Source organism: Oreochromis aureus, linkage group 20 (genome assembly GCF_013358895.1).
Source record: "Oreochromis aureus strain Israel breed Guangdong linkage group 20, ZZ_aureus, whole genome shotgun sequence".
NCBI lineage: Eukaryota > Metazoa > Chordata > Actinopteri > Cichliformes > Cichlidae > Oreochromis > Oreochromis aureus.
The window spans coordinates 6,929,079-6,951,564 of NC_052961.1; the positions used below are offsets into that span (position 1 = coordinate 6,929,079).

At 40.8% G+C, this 22,486-nt stretch overlaps 2 protein-coding genes across 3 annotated transcripts in view; one reads left to right on the forward strand and one right to left on the reverse strand.

Moving 5' to 3' along the window:
* The first annotated feature begins 227 nt into the window (after positions 1–227).
* On the forward strand, positions 228–5,077 carry LOC120432674 (tubulin alpha-1C chain-like). The gene is made up of 4 exons (XM_031760461.2): positions 228–319; positions 2,052–2,274; positions 2,361–2,509; positions 2,608–5,077. The coding sequence occupies exons 1-4, from the start codon at positions 317–319 to the stop codon at positions 3,580–3,582; spliced, it is 1,350 nt and encodes a 449-aa protein (XP_031616321.2). The 5' UTR covers positions 228–316; the 3' UTR covers positions 3,583–5,077.
* jph2 (junctophilin 2) overlaps positions 4,801–22,486 on the reverse strand; it is a 28,207-nt gene continuing 10,521 nt past the window's right edge. Inside the window, exons 3-6 of one of the 2 annotated variants that reach the window (XM_031760455.2) lie at positions 12,886–13,004; positions 9,437–10,383; positions 6,544–6,644; positions 4,801–6,459 (exon numbers count right to left, since the gene is read on the reverse strand). In XM_031760455.2, the coding sequence (XP_031616315.1) occupies positions 6,564–6,644; positions 9,437–10,383; positions 12,886–13,004 (1,147 nt within the window). In that variant the 3' untranslated portion in view covers positions 4,801–6,459; positions 6,544–6,563. Of the gene's footprint in view, positions 6,470–6,543; positions 6,645–9,436; positions 10,384–12,885; positions 13,005–22,486 lie in introns of both variants that reach the window. The other variant, XM_031760454.2, reaches the window with a different exon arrangement.

Below are 22,486 nucleotides of genomic sequence, written 5' to 3' on the forward strand. Positions count from 1 at the left end.
AATGAAAGAGCCCTAACAAGTTCTTACAACCATTTTGCACTCCCCAAATATTTAAGAAATCGTAAGAAAGCACCAGCAGAGATCTCCACCCTACCGTCTCGTCCATTTTAACCAATAGGCACAGGCCTCATGCGACATCAAACCAACCAGATCCAGCAGACCGTTTCCGGAGGATCTGCGGTTATAAAAACCACCGTGTAGCAGGAGCTGGTCATTTATCTCTTACACAGGATTCATAAACGCCTGTTTGTAGGAATTAACTAATTTCTCCTCCTTTTCCTCATTTCGGCTCTGAAACTTCTTGACTTCAGGAAACATGGTGAGTAAATTTTTTTCTCTGATTAAGTGTCGATTTAATCAAAAATCATTACTGAAATAGTCAATAATCAGGTGGCAGACCGTTAACCGAGACTAGCCGGAAGTATCAGCAGGATTTAGTATCACCAATTTAATTTTTAAAAGAATAAATTTCACACTGTTAACCAGACTATGCTGTCCTGACTGTACTTTTGGTGTGATATGACAGGACATATCCAAAATTCAAGTTATTTGCTTGTGTCCGTTTCCGGCTTCTCGTGCGCGCACTGAGCCAGTTGGCAACAGGTCATCCTGCTTTCAGGCTGAAGCATTCCCATGACTAACAACTCTTTGAAGGATCCTGGCCTTTATGAACCTGCGGCCGCAGACTCTACAAACAAACCAACTCACTTGAAGCTTCATTGTTCTTCTTCTTCTCATGTCTTTAATGTTTTTGGGTGTGTATGGGCTACTTTTTTGTAAAGAAGTCTTTAATCGTCTACAGCTGTGTTTGCTTTGCTGAACTCTGATGTGCACATGTTTGTTCTTGACACAAAAGATTGTCTTGTCCTGGCTCACATGCGACATATTTCTAAAGGGTTGTTAGTTCAGAGCGTAAAAGGCCTCAGGTGACCACATGAGTAGCGGACAGGCTATGAAGTATTTTCCCACAGCCACCAGTAAATAGTGATTTCGGACTATAAAAAGCGGCAATGAACGGGCGGAATTTTTAAGATCCCACACATCGGTCCCGAATCTGTCACCATCTCCTGTAGATTGCTCTCGCCACAGCGACCATAGCGCGCGGATGCGCTCCCCAAATGCGCAAAACGATGCGCACACGCTGCCATCTATCCGCCTCTCTCCCGTGATCGATGTGATCTCTTTCCAGTGTCTACCTGCTAATTTATGATGAAAATGTTTCTGATGTAAGAGGGTCTAAAGAAAGTTAAAGCTGAGACAAAACAAAAAACTGATGTCACTACTGACGAGTGAGAGACGGGAGGATGTACTGCAGACCATGTTCTCCAACCTTTGACTTAGCTGGTTCTACAAAACCTAAAGTCCGAGTCGGAGATGATTATCAGACAGTGGTTATGATCCTTCTGCAGGGTCTGTGAGAGATTACACAACAGGCGAGTTTGGTGCATCATTTGACTCTTCTGCACCAAAATGGATCAGTTGAGCACCGCCTTCTCAAATCAGATGCAAATGATTAAAAAAATAATAAAGCGGATTTGCTTGAATACAGGCAAATTTCTGTAACTGGTTCTTTGTTGGCAGGATGTGGTTCAGCAGGTTGCGTATAAAAGGTGTTACTTCAGAAGAAAAATGACATCAGTGACGCATTCAACTTCCCTTAAACCAAAACTCTAAACATAACCTGGCCTGACTTCAGCATAAGTTACCTTTGCGATGTAACCAGGTTAAGAGAGCTATGCAAATGACAGTGAAAACTCTGACTTCAAGTTCAACTTGGCTCGCTAAGGCATTAACCGTGTTAAGAATTCTCTCAAGTGTGATTCATTTGTTGCAAGGGACAATATACATAGCTGACTGATGGAACGATTAAATATTTTTAATGTTCTATACTAAAATTCCAGTATTGCTGAAATCACAGTCCTAAATCATGAAGTCATATTCCCCCAGGTAACTTTATGTTAGTTCAAGAGCAGGTCTAACAATGTGATTTTTGGATTATAAGTCAAAAATGAGGTCACCAAATAAATGGCTTCTCCATCTCACTTCCACAGCGTGAGTGTATCTCGGTCCACGTTGGTCAGGCTGGTGTCCAGATCGGCAATGCCTGCTGGGAGCTTTACTGCCTGGAACATGGGATCCAGCCAGACGGACAGATGCCCAGTGACAAGACCATTGGAGGAGGAGACGATTCCTTCAACACCTTCTTCAGTGAGACTTGTTCTGGAAAGCACGTCCCCAGAGCTGTTTTTGTGGACCTGGAGCCCACTGTCATCGGTAAGTCTCATCAGTGCTCACTGAACATTAATGTAGGAAAATTAAAACATCTTTGAAGCAAAACTAACGTAATGTTGTTTGAATAGATGAGGTGCGCAGTGGTACCTACCGCCAGCTGTTCCACCCTGAGCAGCTGATCACAGGCAAGGAGGATGCTGCCAATAACTATGCCCGTGGACATTACACCATTGGCAAAGAGATCATTGACCTGGTTCTGGACAGGATCCGCAAACTGGTGGGTGAATTCAAAGCAGCTAGTATAAAATGTATATACAAATTTAATTATTGAATGAAGTAACTCATGCCTGGTTGTCATCTCCTCTCTGTCCTCAGGCTGATCAGTGCACTGGTCTTCAGGGCTTTCTGGTGTTCCACAGCTTTGGCGGTGGCACCGGCTCTGGTTTCACCTCCCTGCTGATGGAGCGTCTGTCTGTCGACTATGGCAAGAAGTCCAAGCTGGAATTCTCCATCTACCCAGCTCCCCAGGTGTCCACCGCTGTGGTGGAGCCCTACAACTCCATCCTGACCACCCACACCACCCTAGAGCACTCCGACTGTGCCTTCATGGTAGATAACGAGGCCATCTACGATATCTGCCGTAGGAACCTCGATATCGGGCGTCCTACTTACACCAACCTGAACAGGCTGATCGGTCAGATTGTGTCCTCCATCACTGCTTCCCTCCGCTTTGATGGTGCCCTCAATGTTGATCTGACCGAGTTCCAGACCAACTTGGTGCCGTACCCCCGTATCCACTTCCCCCTGGCCACCTATGCTCCAGTCATCTCTTCAGAGAAGGCTTACCACGAGCAGCTCTCAGTGGCTGAGATCACAAATTGGTGCTTTGAGCCAGCCAGTCAAATGGTGAAATGTGACCCTCGCCAAGGCAAGTACATGGCCTGCTGCCTACTGTTCCGTGGTGATGTGGTGCCCAAAGATGTCAACGCTGCCATTGCCGCCATCAAAACCAAGCGCACCATCCAGTTTGTGGACTGGTGCCCCACTGGTTTCAAGGTTGGCATCAACTACCAGCCCCCCACTGTGGTTCCTGGTGGAGATCTGGCCAAGGTCCAGAGGGCTGTGTGCATGCTGAGCAACACCACTGCTATTGCAGAGGCCTGGGCTCGGCTTGACCACAAGTTCGATCTGATGTACGCTAAGCGTGCCTTTGTTCACTGGTACGTGGGTGAGGGTATGGAGGAGGGAGAGTTCTCCGAGGCCAGAGAGGACATGGCAGCTCTGGAGAAGGATTATGAGGAGGTGGGAGCTGACAGCATGGTAGAGGACGATGAGGGAGAAGAGTATTAAGCGGTAGCATATTCCTTCTCTTAATCTCTACCGTCTAGTTTCATAAAGTTTAATTGAATGCACCATTTGTGCTAATGAATTACAGGATAGTAGAATTTCTTTATAATTTTCAGATTATTCAGTTTTAGCAAAAAACAAAATTCTGTCTTGGCTGGAATCAAAATAATGACTTTATACTTTTATCTACTGTGTATTTTTAACATGACCTAATCTATTTTCATGGATGTTGCCAGCATGGGGACTCATACTCCTTTCTAGTCACTTGAGGGCAGTGATGCTCCACACATGCTGACTCAACACCATGTTGAAGTGCTTGACACTTCAAACTATTGCAGGTACTACACCTGACCTGACCTGCAGCATTAGAATGGTGATATCACAATTAGGAGTGTACCAATTCTCCTTTAATCATGGCTCAATTCACACCTCAGGTTTGGCTCAGATGTTGAGCTGGATTATTCAATCTACATTCTGTTCATGGTCTGGCATTATTTTTTTAAATTTACCAAAATGTGTGTATTTATAGTTTTATAACAGAACATTGGGAAGAATACAGAAGTCTTTGGTATGAAAGGCGGTGAGGACATCAGCAACCAGACAAAGAGAACCCACCAGAGAGGAGGAGAGGCTGTGTGTATGTGAGGGCACTTGCCCTCACATAGCGTTATCTTAGTGGAAACCCATTCTGTTTGATTCATTTTCCATTTAATATCACAGAATATAAGACTTGGTTTGAGTTTTATTTTTCACTTTCCAGTCAAGTGCTCTGCAATCAGGAACTATGTGTGAAAGGAATAACAAAAAATGAAAAAACAAGTCTTTATTACTGGCAGAACCTCCTCTATTCTGATGTTTGTCCATTTTCTCCATACCTGAACAATTTCCAAATAGATAGTACAATGATCTCTTGTGACTGTTTGATTTTTGGTGTAGATTTCAGGATTGTTACACCCATATTTACCATTCGGTGAGGTTTGACATGCCTGACTGAGAACCACCAAGGCCAAACGCTGCCTTGGTTTAAAATGGGGTGTGATATTCACTGTGGCGCAAGGGAGGGACAGAGGGTGTCTCATGCTGGCAGACAGGTGGTGTTTAAAAATACGTTCTTCTGCTGTTACTAGACTGGATTTCTTCAGGGTAATGAGTGATGACGAGTACGTTCAAAATCTCAAAGCTAACAGTGGGAGCTGTTACAGAATCATCACAAATAAAAGATTCACAAGTGTAAAAGTTTTTATTTGACTTCAGCTGTATTTCTGCTCTAAAACAGAAGAAACAAAGTGGCTTCCACATTCCGCATTGACACTGGTATGAATCACTGAATGCATTGGTAGATTACAGGTAAACCACAATGGGGAATTTTATTAAATTTCTTAAACTTGTTTAAACTACTTTCAAAACTGTTTTATATGCTTGTAGACTTTTTCACTAGTGGTCTGTGTGTACATTTGCAAACTCAAAGGCAAAAAAAAAAAAAAAAAAAAAAAAAAAACTGCAGCTAAAACTCTGTTCCTTTGAAATCCTAACTGGGTTAAGAAAATAAAAGCACTCTTCTCAATATAAGACATGGAGTTAAGAATCTTTCTATTTTCCTCCATCTCACAAACATGAGGTAATCTGACTCATTTGGGAAACAAATTTTAGGATTACAACTTCTGATTGTACTAATGAGCCCTCCCCCCAAAAATCCTACAACAGAATATTTTGAATGCTGTAAAGATGTGCACTTCAAAAAAGGTACAAAAACACAGATGCATACAAAGTGCTCTCATGTGTACAAAAGCTGATCTTACAACAGGCCCTGAAAATAAAGCAGTGGACAGTTTTCTACACTGACACATAAAATAATGAACCCAACCCACACTCCCTCGGCAAGATAATTATGTAGATCCAGCAACCTTACAACAACATACAGTGACAGTTTCAAATTAGATAAACTCCAGCTATCGTTTTCCTCTTGCAAAACTTACACAACTCTGTATTAAAGCTGCCTGGGTGCTAAACGGCATTGCACGACACCACAGGAACCTACGCAGCAGCAGCGGCACTCATAAGCTTCTTATTTTCCCTTCTCTATTTGGTTTATCAGCTTCCCCAAAGCAAAGCAGCAGAATGACAGGAAATGCACATAAATCCCAGTGAAAACTGAAAACTTCACAGTGTAGTACACCACAGTCTCAAAGATTTTGCAGAAACTCACAACGCTTTGAAATTGTTGCCAGTAAATAAACCCCTTTTTTTTTTGCAGTAGCACTCGGAGAGCTTCTTGATGAGACTCGACACACGCGAGATCCCTACTCCTGACAGTAACAGTTATCACGCCCAAACCCTTCACACATCTGCTGTAGTTTTTGTGTCTAAACAATCAAGTTCAAGGCATTATAGAGAGAATATTCAGTCTGGCGATTACAAACATATCTGGGTGGGTTTGTCTAATGTGCCTGATTCACTCTTGTGAGATCCAAATAGTCTGAATGTCAATTAAGGGTTTATTTAAAAGCCATATTGCAAAAATGTTGACACGCTCATGACACACTGTGAAAAAGTTGAATTCTTGAGTGCCACCCTTCTTTCCTCAGCATCATCACCGGGCCATAACCTACCATTCAGCCACCAAATTTTTATTTTTTCCTCTAAACAAATCATTTTCAGATGCACTGAACAGTGCCAGCTCTTCAATGTCCTTCAGTTTCTCTAACCTCTTGAATGAGAGGAGCTTCGCAGAGCCTCACAAAGTCATATCAACAAAAACCATCCTAGGAGCTGCAGCGGTCTGCGTGAGGCTTCTGTTCCTCCTCAGTGTTGTCTTTGATCTCTGGTCTTTACTGAGGAGGAGGAGGAGGAACGCCATCTCTCTCTGACACTGCCGTTAACCTGTAGCAAACTGATATTAGTGGATTCATGTTTATTTTTACCGTATCACCTTTTCTGAGTACATTTTGATGGTGTATTTATTACCTGAGGTGGTGGAAAATGTCTCATGACAAAATGTGAACGAAGAGAATGGCCAGGCCGATGTTGAGCAGGATTACCATGCAGATCATGATGGTGTTTGGGCCCTTAAAAAAGGAAAAGACCTCAATGCAAAATAAGGACAGCAGATCCAGTCAAAACTGGAGATGAGTGAAAAATTAAAGGAAAAACCTAAACCTTAGCCCCAACAGTAAAGGGACCCAGTGGTCCTGTTATGTAGAAGGGTACATTATGGTGTCCTGATGGGAGGAATGGTTTCCAGGAGTAAAATGCCTCCATGGATGTGCAAGTTAACTTAAAATTAATCCAAATCAGTTTTCTTTTTGCCATATGTCTAAAGCTAAGGCAATATGAGACAAAAATAAAACAAGAAATTCAGAAAATTCATAAATTCATATCAATTAAAACCTTAGAACTACGCCTAACATAATCACACAATTAAATACAAGGTCCAAAAGAGTGGTCTCGGGGATCAGCTTACCACATGAAAGGGGGACAAATTAGTTTCTAAGTAGATCTAAAAAAATAAAATACTCAAAGAAATATTAATAATTGAACCCTTGATAATGCTGATAATAATGATTTGATTATTAAATAAGTCCTACAACTATTTTCTCTAAAGTTACAAATGATTCTGCAAAGATTTAAGAAACAGATGGAAACTTACTCAGTTTTGAGGTGATAAACACCAACATGTAACATAAATGCTACTCAAAATGCAAAACTGATGGAAATTTTTGAAATATTGTATCCTGGTGTCTAAGTTGGGGGAGTGGAGCCCCTGCTTCTTCTTCTACTGTAATCATTTGGAAGAAATCTTAAGCGACATATACAACATTAAATATAATGTCAGTTATTCATTATGATGATGCTACATGAACTTAAACTGTATAACACTGAGTGTACCGACGACAAATTAAAACTTAGATATGCAAATTTATATTTGATTTCTTAAAAACAAATCGTCAGAAGATTCAAAAAACACTACAAAAATAGAATTTTATGGGAATTATTTCATGGTTCAGGCTTTACAGGATTAAGACTACATATTTATCCTGGAATAATACTGTGTCAGCTCAACCCGATGCCGTGGTTAAAACTGCATACTCTACCAAACCAGAGCTCCACTTTCAGTAATGCAATCACCCGTTTTTGTACAGTGGGACTTCATCAACATATGTGATAACATTTAAACCTGAGATAATTAGCTTCTGACATGAACTTGATAATGATACTTGGGATACTCATGAAGATTTTGACAGACTTTAGTTTCTTTCCCACAAAAAAGGAAAATGCTAACTAAATTCAGGGTCAAATGACAAACAGTGTTTGAGATTGCCCAGATAAAGGTCGTGGGTCAGCTTGTCTACTGGCTCATTTTACCCCACTCTCCCCCACAGACATTAAATCTGAACCCACTGAAGCCCTGTGGGAGATTTTGAATTTACGTATTAGATAGCACTCCCCACCACCATCAACACACCAAATGAGGCAAAATCCTCTGGATGAATGGTGTTTATAGTGTTTCAGTAGGCTGGAGAATCACAAAGACTCAGAGTGCCCTGAAACCTTTCTAATTGCATGTGATGGCCATAAACCTTATTAAGACACTTTATTTGTTTTTTTTTTCTTTAAGCTTCCTAATCTGCGGATGTTCATGTTGGGTTTTACCTTCTCAATGCAAAGAATTAATAAAGGATTATCTAAATTATTATTTATAGGATACGTTTCACACACTGGGGAATATTTTCCCACGGTTGTACCCTAAACACATCTTGTACGCGAGTTCAAAATAAGACTGCAGGAGGAGCAAGACTGAAAAGGGGGTTTAACATCTAGAACAGCCTAGTTAACGGGTCAGAAGATTGTCCTACCAGAACCTTTAAAGATCAGAAATTAACATCCCTTATCCCTTTTGTGAGATTTAGGGGTGCAGATGGGAGCAATCTGCTAGCTTTGGTTAGCTCTAGGCTAGCCATTTCTTCCTGTTTCCTGTCTTTATGCTAAGCTAAGCTATAATCAGCCTCCCACATTCCAGCTTCATATTGGCAGGTACATTGTGTACACTCTCTTCTACCTCCTGAATAGAATAAAAGTTGCTTTAATCCTAGCTTATAACAAATATTTACAATGTAAAAGGGGGCATTTCTTTGTCATGCATGCTATTTCTAAGTGTTTTTTTTTTTTTTTTTTTAATTTATTCCCATCTAGCCAGCAGGGAAACTAAAATAAAGAAAATAGTTTGGACATAACAGATTGGCCACTGAGATTGGTAATTCATTTTTTTTGGTGGAGGTTAGTACTAGCTGATACAGATGTTTGGCTGATATATTTAGAGCCATAATTATAACTGTTAATGCTGATGCTTAGGGTACACGCTTAGCTAAAACTTTAGAACCAATGTAACACTAGTACCTGAAATTGGCAGGCAGTATAGAGCAAAAGTACATTTAAAATAGAGAAAAAGGAGACATAGCATTCATTTACAACTATTTCCCCCTCCAATAAACCAGAACAGTAGTCTGGCCTTGCCCTTATACGGTAAATAACGTGACTGGATATGGTGTACACTTTTACTTGACTATGATGGTGTCAAGCTGTGCTCTTTAGTTAGAAACTAGGACTTATGGCCATTAATGTCAGCAGTAATCCTAGTGTATATTTTTAAGGCTGTACTGAGCTAAATGATAATATGAGCATCGGTAGGAAATACTCTCTGGGGACACTGAATGTGTGTGGAAAATTTCACAGTAATCCATCTGATAGCTGTTGACCAAAGTCTTGGACTGACAGACTGACACCACCATACATGTTGTGACAATATTGATGTGGCAAAAAATAATGAAGAGTGAGTCACTGTGTATATTTACTGCCTTACCTCCATGTCTAAAGACTCTGGGGTCACCTCGTTACTGAGGCTCGACAGGATGGGCTTGGGTCTGACTTCGGCTTTGGGTTCCACCTTCGCTGCCGGTCTGGCAACTACAGCTTTTGCTTCCACTGGCTTTGGTGCCATTTTAGGTTCAAGACTCGCAGCAGGTTTTGGAGCTGGAGCTGGGCTGGGTTGCCGTTTTGGTAGCGGTTTTGTTTCTGCTTTACTGGGAGGCCTGCTCGGTTCCCTGGACTCCACTTTGTTCTCAAATACAGGCAGCACTCTTTCTTTTGTTGGTGGTGCTCTTTCGCTTTTAAACTCGGTGGCTTTAGACTCAGGAGTTACAGATTTGGAAGACGCTTTGGAAGGCGTTTTGGAGGGAGCTTTGGAGACGGGACGTGGTGCTTCTTCTTCTTCTTCTTCATCTGGTGAGATGAGGCTATTCCTTACAGGGGCAGCAGGGGCTGTAGTGGCATCTGATGCTTTTGCCTCAGAGTCAAACTTCTGCAATGGCTTGATCTCCATGTCAGAACCCTGCTCGTTCTTGTTGCTCTGGCGGCTCGGGGTACGAGATGGGCCACGACTGCTGGTGGCCCCTCCTCCTTCTTCAGATACAGCTGAAGCAGGAGCAGGAGCTGAGGGAGTAGTGGGACGACTGCCTTGCTTGCCGTTGAGTTTACTACTTCCACCACTTTTACTGGTTTTGTCTTCATTCCAGCTACCTGGACTGAGGAGTTTGGGTTCTTCCTTGCTCATGATGCCTGGGCTTGGAGAAGGCGTGCGACCTGGGGATGAGCTAGGCATGAGGCTGTCCAGTTCATTCATAACCGGGCTTTCAGGTGGTGTAGGCAGTGGCTCCTCCTCAGCTAGCAGGGGTTCATGCATGATGGTCTCTGTGTTCTCACTGCCCTCCACGGCCACCTGCAATGCTCTCTTCTTCAGATACTCAGGACCTGAAAGCCAGTTCAAATACTTTTTAATCACTGGTTTCTATCATCACTCATTATAAGTCAGAGGAATTATTATGTTTGCCATAACTTAAAATGTATAATAGATACAGAAAGTAAGCTCTGCAAACTCTTCCTTCACAATCAGAAACTGACTAATCAAACTTGGCACACAGGTACGTCTTAGACCTGTGTAGCAACATTTACCAGCATTTATGCACATACCATGTTGCCAAGGGACCTAACAATGGACCTAAATTAGAGATACTGTAGCATGGGCATGTACTAATCACGATAATTAGAACTAATGTTCGGTAAAAAGGCCATGGTATTTTTAACACTAAGTAATAATGCCTCAACCCATTAGGGATTTACAAACATCATAAATGATTCATCATGTGAGAGTGTCATGACTTAAAGTTCAAAATAATCCTCTTTTATTTTTAGTGGTTTCAGTCATTCACCATCTGAAAGTAGCTGTTTTAGTGCCTCTCACTTTAGCCAGCTTTATTCTGATTGGCTGCCATTCACAAACAGAATAATTGAGCAGCAGATGGGTGTGGCTACTATGGTCACAGCCAGAGGTCACACTTTATGGTGCATAGCCAGGGGTGCACATAAGTGGTCCGCAGGTGCGCATTCGCTGTCAAAATAAAAGACACGCACCAGATAAGAAGCGAAAGGAGAAGGGTGAAATTTTCACGGCATATTATGCACCACATTTCTGTGCGTTCATCATTTGTTTGAAGCCAGTTCACCTCCTGCAACCACTTTTCCAAGAATACGCGCTTCTTTTGCGGTTCGGACTCCTTCTGACATTTCTTTGGAGGTGGAGGAACACCAAAGTAATTGCTTAAAGGAGCTTGCTTCGACATCTTTAAGAGTTCTAAACAAATGTCTGTCCTCCCCCCTTCTTATCTGGTGCGCGTCTTTTATTTTGACAGCGAATGCGCACCTGTGGACCACTTAGGTGCACCCCTGTGCATAGCTCAGTATTGGGTTGAGTACAAAAGGAGTCTATAACTGAGTGATCACATCAGTTTGAGGCCTGAACCTTTAGCTTACAGAGAGTCTATAGGTTAGAATAGTTTGACCTCACAATGATAAGTTCTTTCTGCAGGTAAATATATTTTTAGAAAATTTATACTAATATCGTTCTGCTGTTACATAATTATCATGGAGCACAGCTCTCTGTTAGATAAATTCCTGTTGGCTCGAAAATAGCTAAAGGAGCTCAATTTAAAAACTGACATTTTCCCATTAAAAAAAGATTCCTTTGATTAAAATGTTAGCTCCAGTATTGCAGGGCTGAGAGGTCACAGATCGTCTTCATAACTATCATCCCCTTAAACCTCCTGAGAGCACAGGAAGCAGCTACAGAGGATGTTAGAGATCCATTCAGCTGCTGCATCCCCTTCCTAATAAGCTTTCGCTGCAGTACACATTTTTCCATTAAACACAAATAGATTCTCCGTTTGCTCACATTTCAGAAAAAAATCCAAAACAGAAACTTTGTTCCAAAATTAAATATACTAAAAACAATCAATATTTTTGATATTGTCAGACAATCCATACCTACAATGCACTGATACGCTTTCTCTTCATATTTGGTTTGAATTGAACAGCTGAACACTGTAGCTTTGAGCAAATGTTACTAAAACAGAAGTAAATTACCATTTGTTGGGAACTATTTCTTGCTGTGGATGAATACACACACGCTGATGATGATTACCAGTTGTAGGACATGTATTATGTAAATATAAACTAAGTAATGTGTTTTAATAGCTGTGGCACAGAGAAATAAGCCTAATCAAATTTCTTCAAGAGCATATGCTTTTAATTAGATTTGCTAAAAATAAGAAAAGTATAGAATATCAAAAGACCGATCCTTAAATTTGTGAAGTGTTTTGAAGCAGATGTTTCTCAGTCAGAGCCAGTCTCAACCAGACTTTTAGTGAAAGACTAGTCATTTAGAAAGTGAGAGACAAGTCATTTAGAAAGCTGGACGACTTTCTGTTTGCATCTGACTTCTTTAAGCTCTCTGCTGAGTGAGAGCGCAGGAGTGAAATGCAGGAGGCTCCCAAATAGCCCCTTTGCTTTTGTGTCAATGTGTGTGTCGACAGACTCGCAATGAAACCGATACGATCCCTTCGACCCAATAAGATGGTCCTTTTTTTAGACATTCAAATGCGACTATCCCTGTGATGGGCCTCAGCAGAAGGATCTACTATCACAGGCTGTGAGGACAGAGACAAAGTAGAGAAGTAGATCTGCTGTTGGGATTTTACATTTCCTGTTTCCTTCACAGAGTAGCATACATAAGTAGGTAAAAGAGTCAGAATTAGCTTTAGTGTGCATTCCTGTGCTATCTAGTGAAACTCAGAGCTTGAATACGACTGCAAATTCTGTGAGTGACATTATGATGCCTTAAAAGGTGGCCCTTTTTGATGCTTTTTTAATTCATTTTGCAGATTTTTTCTAAAATGAGAGGTGGAGATGTCTACTAACCTGGCTGGTAGAAGGAAGGGGAGAGCTCTTTGGCCACCAGTCTGGCAATGCTGGACTCTCTGTTGGAGGCCTGGGCAGCCTGCTCAGCTGCATCTGCCTTGGCCTTGGCATGGGCTGTCCTGCAGTGGAAAGATGCAACACAAGTCACTCAGTCTTCTTTTATCTTCTCATTTCATTAATGGTCTAAATCATAATCTTTTTCCCCCCTATATGCTGGCAATGAACATGCTGTTCTCAGAACGCATCTGTGGTTCACTTCAGTCTGTTTTTATAAATGACACAATCAGTACCACGCTTGGCTTAGCTGTCGGGAGGAAGAGCGGGACATGAGTGTGTTTTCACCATCAAGAAAGTCAGAGTGTCTCCCAAATAGAATAATGCTATTAATTTAAATTTGAAACTACAAAACCTGGTTTTGTCCCCACAAGAGGCAACAAAGTCCACCTGTTAGCAGCTGTGAATCAGTGAATCAGAATATATAAATCAGAATGTGTAAAACTCTTCCTTTAATAGCAGGGCAGTTTCACAAATGTCAGTTTATACTGGTCTATAAAGTTAAACCAGGCTTAATTTCACTAATAAAAACTAATTAAAGCCAAAGAAGGAAAAAAGATTCCCTCAGGTAAGCCTAGCACTGATATTACCATTTCATCAGCGACACCTCCACTGGCGAATAACAGGGAAAGACAAAAACCAAAACAAACAAAAACTGGTTATATTTTAAGAAAAATACCAAAATCAATTTATTTTGAAGGCTAAGCTATAACTTGCTGATCACGTTTCCCCTGAGCTGCATCATTAAATCATCAATCAGTTAATTTTGGACTCAATGTTAGACAGAAACCACCTTTGGAAAGGCAAAAATGATATTTTAATTGTCCATCGTTTACGCTCCGAAACAAAAAGGAAATTGCTGCTATTTATCCTCTGTGTCATCTTTTTAAGTGGCTTTAAGCCTTTCTTGTGTGAGGAAACACAGCTGAGGGGTTGGATACACTCACTCAATTGAACATTTGCTTGTCATTTTCTCATTTAACCTCTTTACAGTACAGTGATCAGTACGTAGTGCGCATGCGTCAACCAGCATGCATCCTGTTTCAGTTGTACATAATTTTTCTGCTTTCTATTCATTTACGTCATACTATAATGGTTTAATGGTTCATGAGACATTGACCTCGACCTTGGCCTTGACCTTCCTACACAAACACTCTCAGAGAAGAGGGCCTTAAACAGAGTGACCAAAAATATCACAGTACAGGGCTTGTTTATAGTATTCAATCATGTTCAAATGGATAGTGGGGTGGGCAGTCGCTGGTCATATGGCTCATTAGTATTATTAGCTTTGGAGGAAAGGGGTTGTCCTGTTCTACCGTTTGCCTGGGACAGAAATAAATTACACTTTTGCCACCGTGAGTGAGACAATGAGTTATTGCTGGCAAGCTACTGAGGCCTCCATCATCACACAAATGTCTGTGTGGGTGACAGGCAGAAATCACTGCGACCTGACAGGCGTACATTTGTATATTTATAGTTGTTTTGCTGCACACTGGAAACATTTACTTATCATGCAACACTTTGCAATGCAGAGTTCATGAACTTTCACTCTGGATTTCCCCCTAAAAAAAAAATCACTGAAGAACAGGTAGCAACAAAGAAAATACACAAAACTAACTCCAGCTGCTAAACCTGAAATGCAGTTATACCATGAAAATAGGGCAGCGCTATTAATTATTATTTTAATAATATTATGCTTCTCTACTCGTGTAAAGACTGTAGCCATGCCGCAGTTTTGTAGAATAAAAGCTGTTTAACTGGTTTAGTGGTTAGCATGGTCGCCATCTCAGTTTAGCTTGTTAGCATGCTAATGTTAGCTCTTTAGCAGCAACCATGTGATATAGCTGTGTGCCAGGCATTTTGACTTTGCACATGTTTTATGGTAACTACATTAAACCTCATTTCTATAGCTCAGTGCGACTTTACTCTCTGTGTATTGGGTTTCTATTGTGGAAAGAAACTGAATTTTTTGTTATAGCCTTCAGCGCTAAGCGAGCTAAACCAATTATTTGGAATATTTGGCCTGGGAAAATTATCAGTACAAAAGCCACTTGGGAAACGTGACAGGGACAATGAGCCCCAACACATTACAAAAGCAACCAAACAGTTCCAAAATCATGTCAATCTCAGGAAAAAAGTACCCATATAATCAATTTAATCTGATACACCTCCTACCTCTGTAAACATATAGTCAAATTTTAACTTTTAATTAAACAATTAAAAACATCTGCTGATATACTTCCTCAAAACCATAAAGTGAAACGTCTGGGAATCACAAAAGGATCAGTTAAAAGTTAATAAAAAAATCTAATCACTAAAATATAAAACATCATTAGATGAAAGATGATAATATTAGATGGTGAACTGCTGATATATCCCAAAACTCAAGAGGTAAATGAATTAAAAGCTGCTGCTGTTTGTCCCCAGTAACTGCAGGTACTGAGTGTGATTACTCTGTAAATACTCAACATGTTGTAACTTTACACTGAGATGAAAATAGCTCCTCTTCAGTGGGGAAGATGCTTCCACCAGGAACAATTAGAGGCTCCTGAGGTCCCCTAATTGATATAAATGAGCTCCACCTGTCCACACAGACTCAGCACCTACTCAGGAAGCTGTTTTTCTCAAAGTTATTCTAACAGCTGTTCTTTAACAACATGCTTCCATAGCAATATCAACAATATCTAAACTTAGCACAAAAAGTAAGGAAACTTTGTTTTGGTCGATTACTTCTTTGTTGTAATAATTCTTCTTGGCAATAAATCTTGTATCATTGGAAAGCCTGTTTATTTCCCCTTAGATGGAGATACATTTGCGAGGAAAATGCTTTTGTCTGTTGAGAAGCAGAGTCGAGTATGTGGGTTGTGCCCATGAAAAACTTGGAGAAATCACCTCTGCCAATGCCAAGCAGCTTATTCTGGTATCAGCTCGTTTGGTATCATTTATTTGACCAGATGATCAAAGTCCACGCGATCGTTGTTATGTTGGAGGATAGAATTTGGTCCAAAACTGTGGAGATATGGGATTACCCCTGGCTGCAGAGACTCTCTGCATTAAGATGCCTCCAGTGATGACAAGCCAGATTGTCAGCACCAGGGTACCAGAAGCTCAAAACAAAAGTCAATAGCAGAATAAGCTGTTTGGCTTATTTTGAGAACATTTATAAAGTTTTTTTTAAAGGCACAACCCACATACTCAACTCTGCTGCTCAACCCATGAATGGATTTCCAATGGTATCAAATTTATTGCCAAGAAGCACTTTTGCAACAAAGAAATAACTGACCAACCAAAATTCTCCTTACTACTTAGTTGTTGTGCTAAGTTTATTTTTATAATTTAATTGATAAGTGTTAATGAACACAATATGCAGACATGTTTATTATAAAAATATAAACTGAAAAGCTTCAACCATCTTCTCTCTTTCCTAACAATATACTATTACAATTTAGTTCCTGACTGCCTGCAGACAGAGTGGTGTGTGAGGTAGCAGACAAGATGGCAGCTATTCAGTGTGGACGGGTAAACTGCCAGTTGGAAGAGAAAGATGTCGACAGATGGCTTCTTCCTGGAAACTGACTGTACCTTCCACCTCACAGTGGCTCAGTGTCTTCAGGAGTAGGAAGTAGGAACAGAGTTTCAAGTGTTTGTTAATTTCAGAGGCTGCAGTTAGGGGCTTCATTCAGATAACACTGAATGTTTGGTCTGAATGTGGACCACATCTGCAGTTTTCCACTGGTCATAGTTGGCATTAACTCAGGGGGAGTCCGGCTGCTTGATTTCACCTCTGATCCACCTAAATGGTCCAGATGTCTGATGTGTTGGACATCTGGCCCAAACAATAATGACTGTAACCCACATCAAGTCCAGCTCATATTATTACTATGATAGCTTGATGTGAGCTTGGGTAGATTAGTGGCTAACAGCTCTTTTTCTTTGTATGCCTGGAGGCACCAGGGTAATTCTGAGCTGAGGCAATCAGCAGATTTGACACACCGGGCTCAGTTCAGTTCAGCTTCCTGCCTCTCTCTTGTTCTCCTTCCTGTTGGGAACTCCACAGTTTCCCCATTTAGTTTAGCTTATTACCAACAAAACATGGCATCTCACAATAGTCACAGAACCACGTTTACACCACTGATATTACATCTGTACTACTTTTAACATAATAAATGGTTGAATTCAGCATGAAATACTGTGTTCTTTCCATTTCAGTTGTAGCATAGGACCCGGACATCACAGCCAGGAAGATTATTATGAAACAAAAGGGGGATCTTAAAGTGACTGCATGTATCTTTATATACAGTCTATGCTTAAATACAGTGGTTAAGTATGAAAACTCACTGTGCACTTTATTAGAAAACACCTATGAGACCTGCATTTCTTATAAAGTGCTCAGCATGTAGTAGAGCTACTAGTAAGTACTAAAATGGCTAAAGGCAGCAGACGGATATAAAGTGACCCCTGCAGCCTCACATCCATTCACAGCTCACTGAGCGTGTCCGTCACTGAGTATTAGTGACCACACAACCCAGTACCATAAATATGGTGAAATCTTTAGCACAAGCACAAGGTGAAAAGTAGGAGTTTAGCCCTGCATCTTTAAATCAAATCAGATTCTGTAAATTACCAGTCATATTATCAAAATGAGCAGATTTGTGCAAATCACTGACTAAAATAATGATAACAAAAAAATAATAACAAACCAGACACTGGCATGAATGATTAAAGCAGCTAAGCACTGAGCAGTGTTTTCCCACTGGAACACTATATTTGTTTGGGGCTTTCGGTGTAATTATATATCTTCCAGTGTGGTTACAGTTGCTAAAAATTGTCTACCCTAGGTCCTCATAGTGTCAGTGAATTGATGTTCTGATTGATAAATCCCACCTGTGACCTCAACAAACACCTAAATGAATAGTGTTCAAGGCTAACCAATGTGTTACGCCATGACATTAGTCAGTGAGAATACTTTAGCCTTCTTTCTGGCTCAACTCGAGCCCAAATTTTCAAAATTAACCTTATGTTGTTTTCACCAAGAACAAAAACAACCAAGTCAGCCCATAACGTTAAGTTTAGTAAGGTCACAGATCAAAAGTTTTCTTGGGCTGTTTCTCTATAGGCTTATATGCAAGTCTTTTTGAAACCAGAGGAGCTGCGCCCTACTGTTTATGAGAAAACAAACCCCCACAAGTGTAAGAAAATTCTGCACTGAGTTCACTTCTCAGACACAGACAGCTTTTATATACAATCTGCGAAGGAAGCATTCAGAGACTTCAGCTGCAGAAAAGTACAGTAAAGTCAATTTATACAAATGTACTCCAAAAATAACTGTGTGTACTTTTTTGAATTAAAAAAAGGCACGTGCTAGTGTTAGTTACAATACTTTATTTTGTGTGCGTCATAACTCCCCACAGCTGTGAGATCACAGATTAATGTAAAACTTAAATCTGGCCTAATATATGTATAAGTATAAATACCGTTCTTTAAATAAGTCCTGGTACTCTGCTGTTTTGTAATGTCTGTTTTTTGTCCCGCCACCATCGTCTTGGAGCCTGCTGATGGCGAGAGATATTCTGTCATTTTGGCATGTGCCACTGGATCTTTGTGGAGGGTCCTTTCGAACTCTGCAGCAACTATGTGTGCATACATGAGGGAGTATGCAAGAGTGATTAGCTGTTAAAAAAAGATAACATTTTTAAATATAATTGAATCTGTTGGCCAAAATATTCGCACATTAAGTGCTAATAGAAACCTCGTTATTGCAACATTACTCAGAGGTCACGTTGCAAGAAATGGTAGAGAGCTCAACTATTTTTCTGATTACTGCCCAGTTTCTTTTTCTATCAAATTAAATAAGTCACTTTTTAAAAAAAATAGCCCTCAAAGAGTCCTGAGCTGTAGTCTGAACTTTGTTTACAACTTTTATGACCAGTTGATCGCTCACCAGCACAAAATGCTAGTATCAGCAGTACAGTATGTAATCCAAGCCCCACAACTAAAGCTAGGTGTGGTACATATATACACTAACCCTTTATACCCAAGCACTTGCTTATGAGGTGTGCCATATTTATATCCATGGAGGCATTTGACACCACTGCTGACGCAAGATGGATCGAGATCTGTGATCTCGAACTGTTGGCGGCTCTTAGCGGAGCTAAGGCTCGCAGGAGGCAACAGAAAGAGAGAAAAACAGCAAGCAGATTACTGTTTTTGAGCACAGCTGTGTGGTGTATGGGTAAGTATTTGATTTCTGTCTGCAGGAAAAAAAGAAGAATCTCTATCTGGGTGTTTGTGACCAGTTAGGAAAGACGGGGTCTGACAGCAGTAAGGGGGGAGGGGGACAATCAGCTGTTGCATTCCCCCGCGATTGTGATACAGCAAGAGTATGCCTGTCCATATTTAGTCAGGGCTCCTCCGTGACTACAAGGCCCCTGTGTGTGCGTCATTTACACCCTGTCCTGCCACACAGGTCCTCCTCCAGACGCCCAGCAGCCAGTCCACAAAGCAGAACAATGTCCACAGACTGTCTGAGTGTCAGCAAACACTTTGACTAACTGGGCTTGAAGAGGCCTGGTCTGAGATCGCATGCAGTGTGCTGGTTGTATGTGTATTTTTAAACCCAAGACATCACTGCCAAAGGATCATAGTGTGAGGAAACCACTGCCAGGAACAGATGTGTCATGTCTCCTCTGCTTATATAATATTGGATTTCAGTTTAATATCCAGGACTACAGAAAGGCTGTTTTGTTAGGACCAATGCAACAATATAAAAATACTCCAGTGCAAGCAAAGCACAGATTTTAGAGGGTGCAAAGGACTTTAAAATGTCAAAAAGAGAATAAGCAAGATGTAATATTATTCTAGTGGTTGTCTACTTAGGATCAAAAGATAAATTTGAGGTGCTGTGACATAGTTAAACTCCTAAAACTAAAGAGCATTCCATGCACTTTTGCAAGGAACCCCTCAGTCACTTACACCTGCTCCCTATCAGCCACGGCTGCTGCAGATAATGTGCACTGATACCAATCAGAATTTTAGACTACTGCAAAAACAATGAATCCACTTTTTCAGTTCAATTCAATTTCAATTCAGTTTTATTCATGTAGCACCAAATCACAACAACAGATGCCTCAAGGTGCTTTATACTGTAAGGTAAAGCCTCTGAAATAATACATAGAAATCCCCAACAATCATATGACCCCCTATGAGCAAGTGCTTTGGCGACAGTGGGAAGGAAAAACTCCGGCAGAACCAGGCTCAGAGAGGGGCGGCTATCTGCTGCAACCAGTTAGGGGTGAAGAGGAGGAGGGCAGGACAAAGACATGCTGTGGAAGAGAGATTAATAATAACTGATGATTAAATGCAGAGGAGGTGTATAAACACACATTGAGTGAGACAAAAAAGTGGAAGTCTGGAAGTCCCCTGCAGCCTAGAGTTATTGCAGTGTAACTAAGGGATGATTCAGGGTCACCTGATCCCGAAAGTTTTAAGCCTAATCTTAAAAGTAGAGATGGTGTCCGTCTCCTGAATCCAAACTGGAAGCTGGTTCTTCAGAAGAAGGGCATTTATAAACAATACTTTACATTTCCTCTGCCATTTGATTTAAATGTTTGGACGCTGAGTGTATAAACCCCTGATATGTCAGTGGCATGTACATTGTTTTCTGCTACATCTTGCAATGCATTTTGTCTCACTTTGCAGGTACCAGGCTGGCTGTTGATACTGATGTTGATGATGAATCCTCACCCAGTGAGTATTCACCATAAGGACACTGAATAGATGCATGTTTTGCATCACTGAAAAAGGTTGCCATTTATACGGAGATTATTTGGTCTTACCAGACACACAAAGTGGTTCAGACTGCACTCGTCAAGGAATTTGAAGTGCTGTGATATGGTTAAAGGAAAATCTCATGCTTGAGCTAGTTGCTGGTAACAAGCTCATTCAACAGGAACTTTTAAATATAAATGATTTATCAGCCCAAGCACATTAGCAAAAAGACTCCACGGTCACTTGGACCTGCTCAGAGTCAGCCCTGGCCTCTGCTTTTAATGTGTGCCAGTAAAGAGGATTACAGCCAGAGCTATCTCCTGCCCAACCCATGCCATTTCATTTATTTATTTATCTTTTGGATTGTGCTTCCTACGCATGCAGCAAAAGAATTCCATCTGAAACTTGAATTGACAGAAGGGAAACATCTTTTTCTCGGTTGGAGTCTACTGCCTAGTTTGACCCAGTCTCACCTAGCCTGGACATGAAAAGGACTGACAGATCGTTCTCAGTTCTGTGGATGGTGTTCGATGGAAAATAATGCTGCCCTTATTCTCTGCGGGTCCCACTAACTCTGCAGAAAACTCGCTATACAAGAACTTGCACCAAACAGGGCTATTCAAAGTTCATTTTAAAAAACGTAGTTTCTCTTGAGTCTTTTTAAGTGTTTGTTTTTACCACCTGGAATGGCCATGGCTAATGCTTGCTACATTAACGCTCTCCATCAGTGACATGTAAGACCTAATTATAGTGCAATTACACTTTATTAGATAATCTAATGTTTGGTGGAAATGCGAAGTAATCCTAAAGAAGACACTGTGTGCACAAGGGACTGTATGCAAGAGTGATTAGATGACAGCATCTTTAAATTTAATTTAATCTGTTGGCCAAAATACACGCACATTAGGTGCTAATGGAAACCTCATTATTGCAACATTGCTCGGAGGTCACATAACAAGAAATAGTGCAGAGAGCTCATCTGTTTTTCTAATTACTGACCCGTTATTTTATTCCTCTCAAATTAAACAAGACAGCCCTCAAAGAGTCCCGAGCTCCAGTCTGAACTTTGTTTACAACCAGTTTACAACAGTTTTTATGGACGGTTAATGAGCCAAAAGTACTCAGAATCCTAAAGAGTTAATATGTAAATAGTAGAAGTCAATTTAAAACGTAAACAGTAACTCAAACTGCCAAGTAAATGTAATGAAAACAAAAGTTTGCCTGTAAAATGCGGTGCAGCTGATATTTCAGCACTGACCTTCCAGCACTTTTTTAAGGCTCTTCCTGATGACAGTTGTGTTTAAATATGAAATCTGCTTTTCTCTGTTCAGACTTGCCTTAGGTGATCCTAAAGCACTGACACAATGAGTAACTCTCATATACTGCTTATCTGTGCAGTACAATATTTAGATTTCAATCTGCAGGGACGGGGGTCTGCAGTCCATCAGTGCAAGTCTCACTGCTGTAAACACTCAGCCTATTTCAGGTCTTGAAGACGACAAAAACACCACCGCCTTGTATGGTCAGACAATCTGAAGGTAGACATGTCTGTGCACACATGAATCACATAATAAAAAAGGATTTCCTGCGTTAATTTTAAATCAGATTGTGCTGCAATGTGTGAGAGAAAGGTTTAAATCTATGAGACAAATCGGGGTAGCCATTAATCACGATAAGGACTTAAACATAATCACACTCATGCATTATGTGCTCATCCAAAAGGTTTTTCACATAGTTAAAGGAATAGTTCGGCACTATGGGAAATGCTGCTTTTATACTT

What these genes read in the sequence shown, in the direction of transcription:
- LOC120432674 (XM_031760461.2), top strand. An exon ending in CCTGGAGCCCACTGTCATCG is followed by an intron (nt 2,275 to 2,360) that starts GTAAGTCTCATC and finishes TTGTTTGAATAG; the next exon opens with ATGAGGTGCGCAGTGGTACC. An exon ending in TGGACAGGATCCGCAAACTG is followed by an intron (nt 2,510 to 2,607) that starts GTGGGTGAATTC and finishes CTCTGTCCTCAG; the next exon opens with GCTGATCAGTGCACTGGTCT.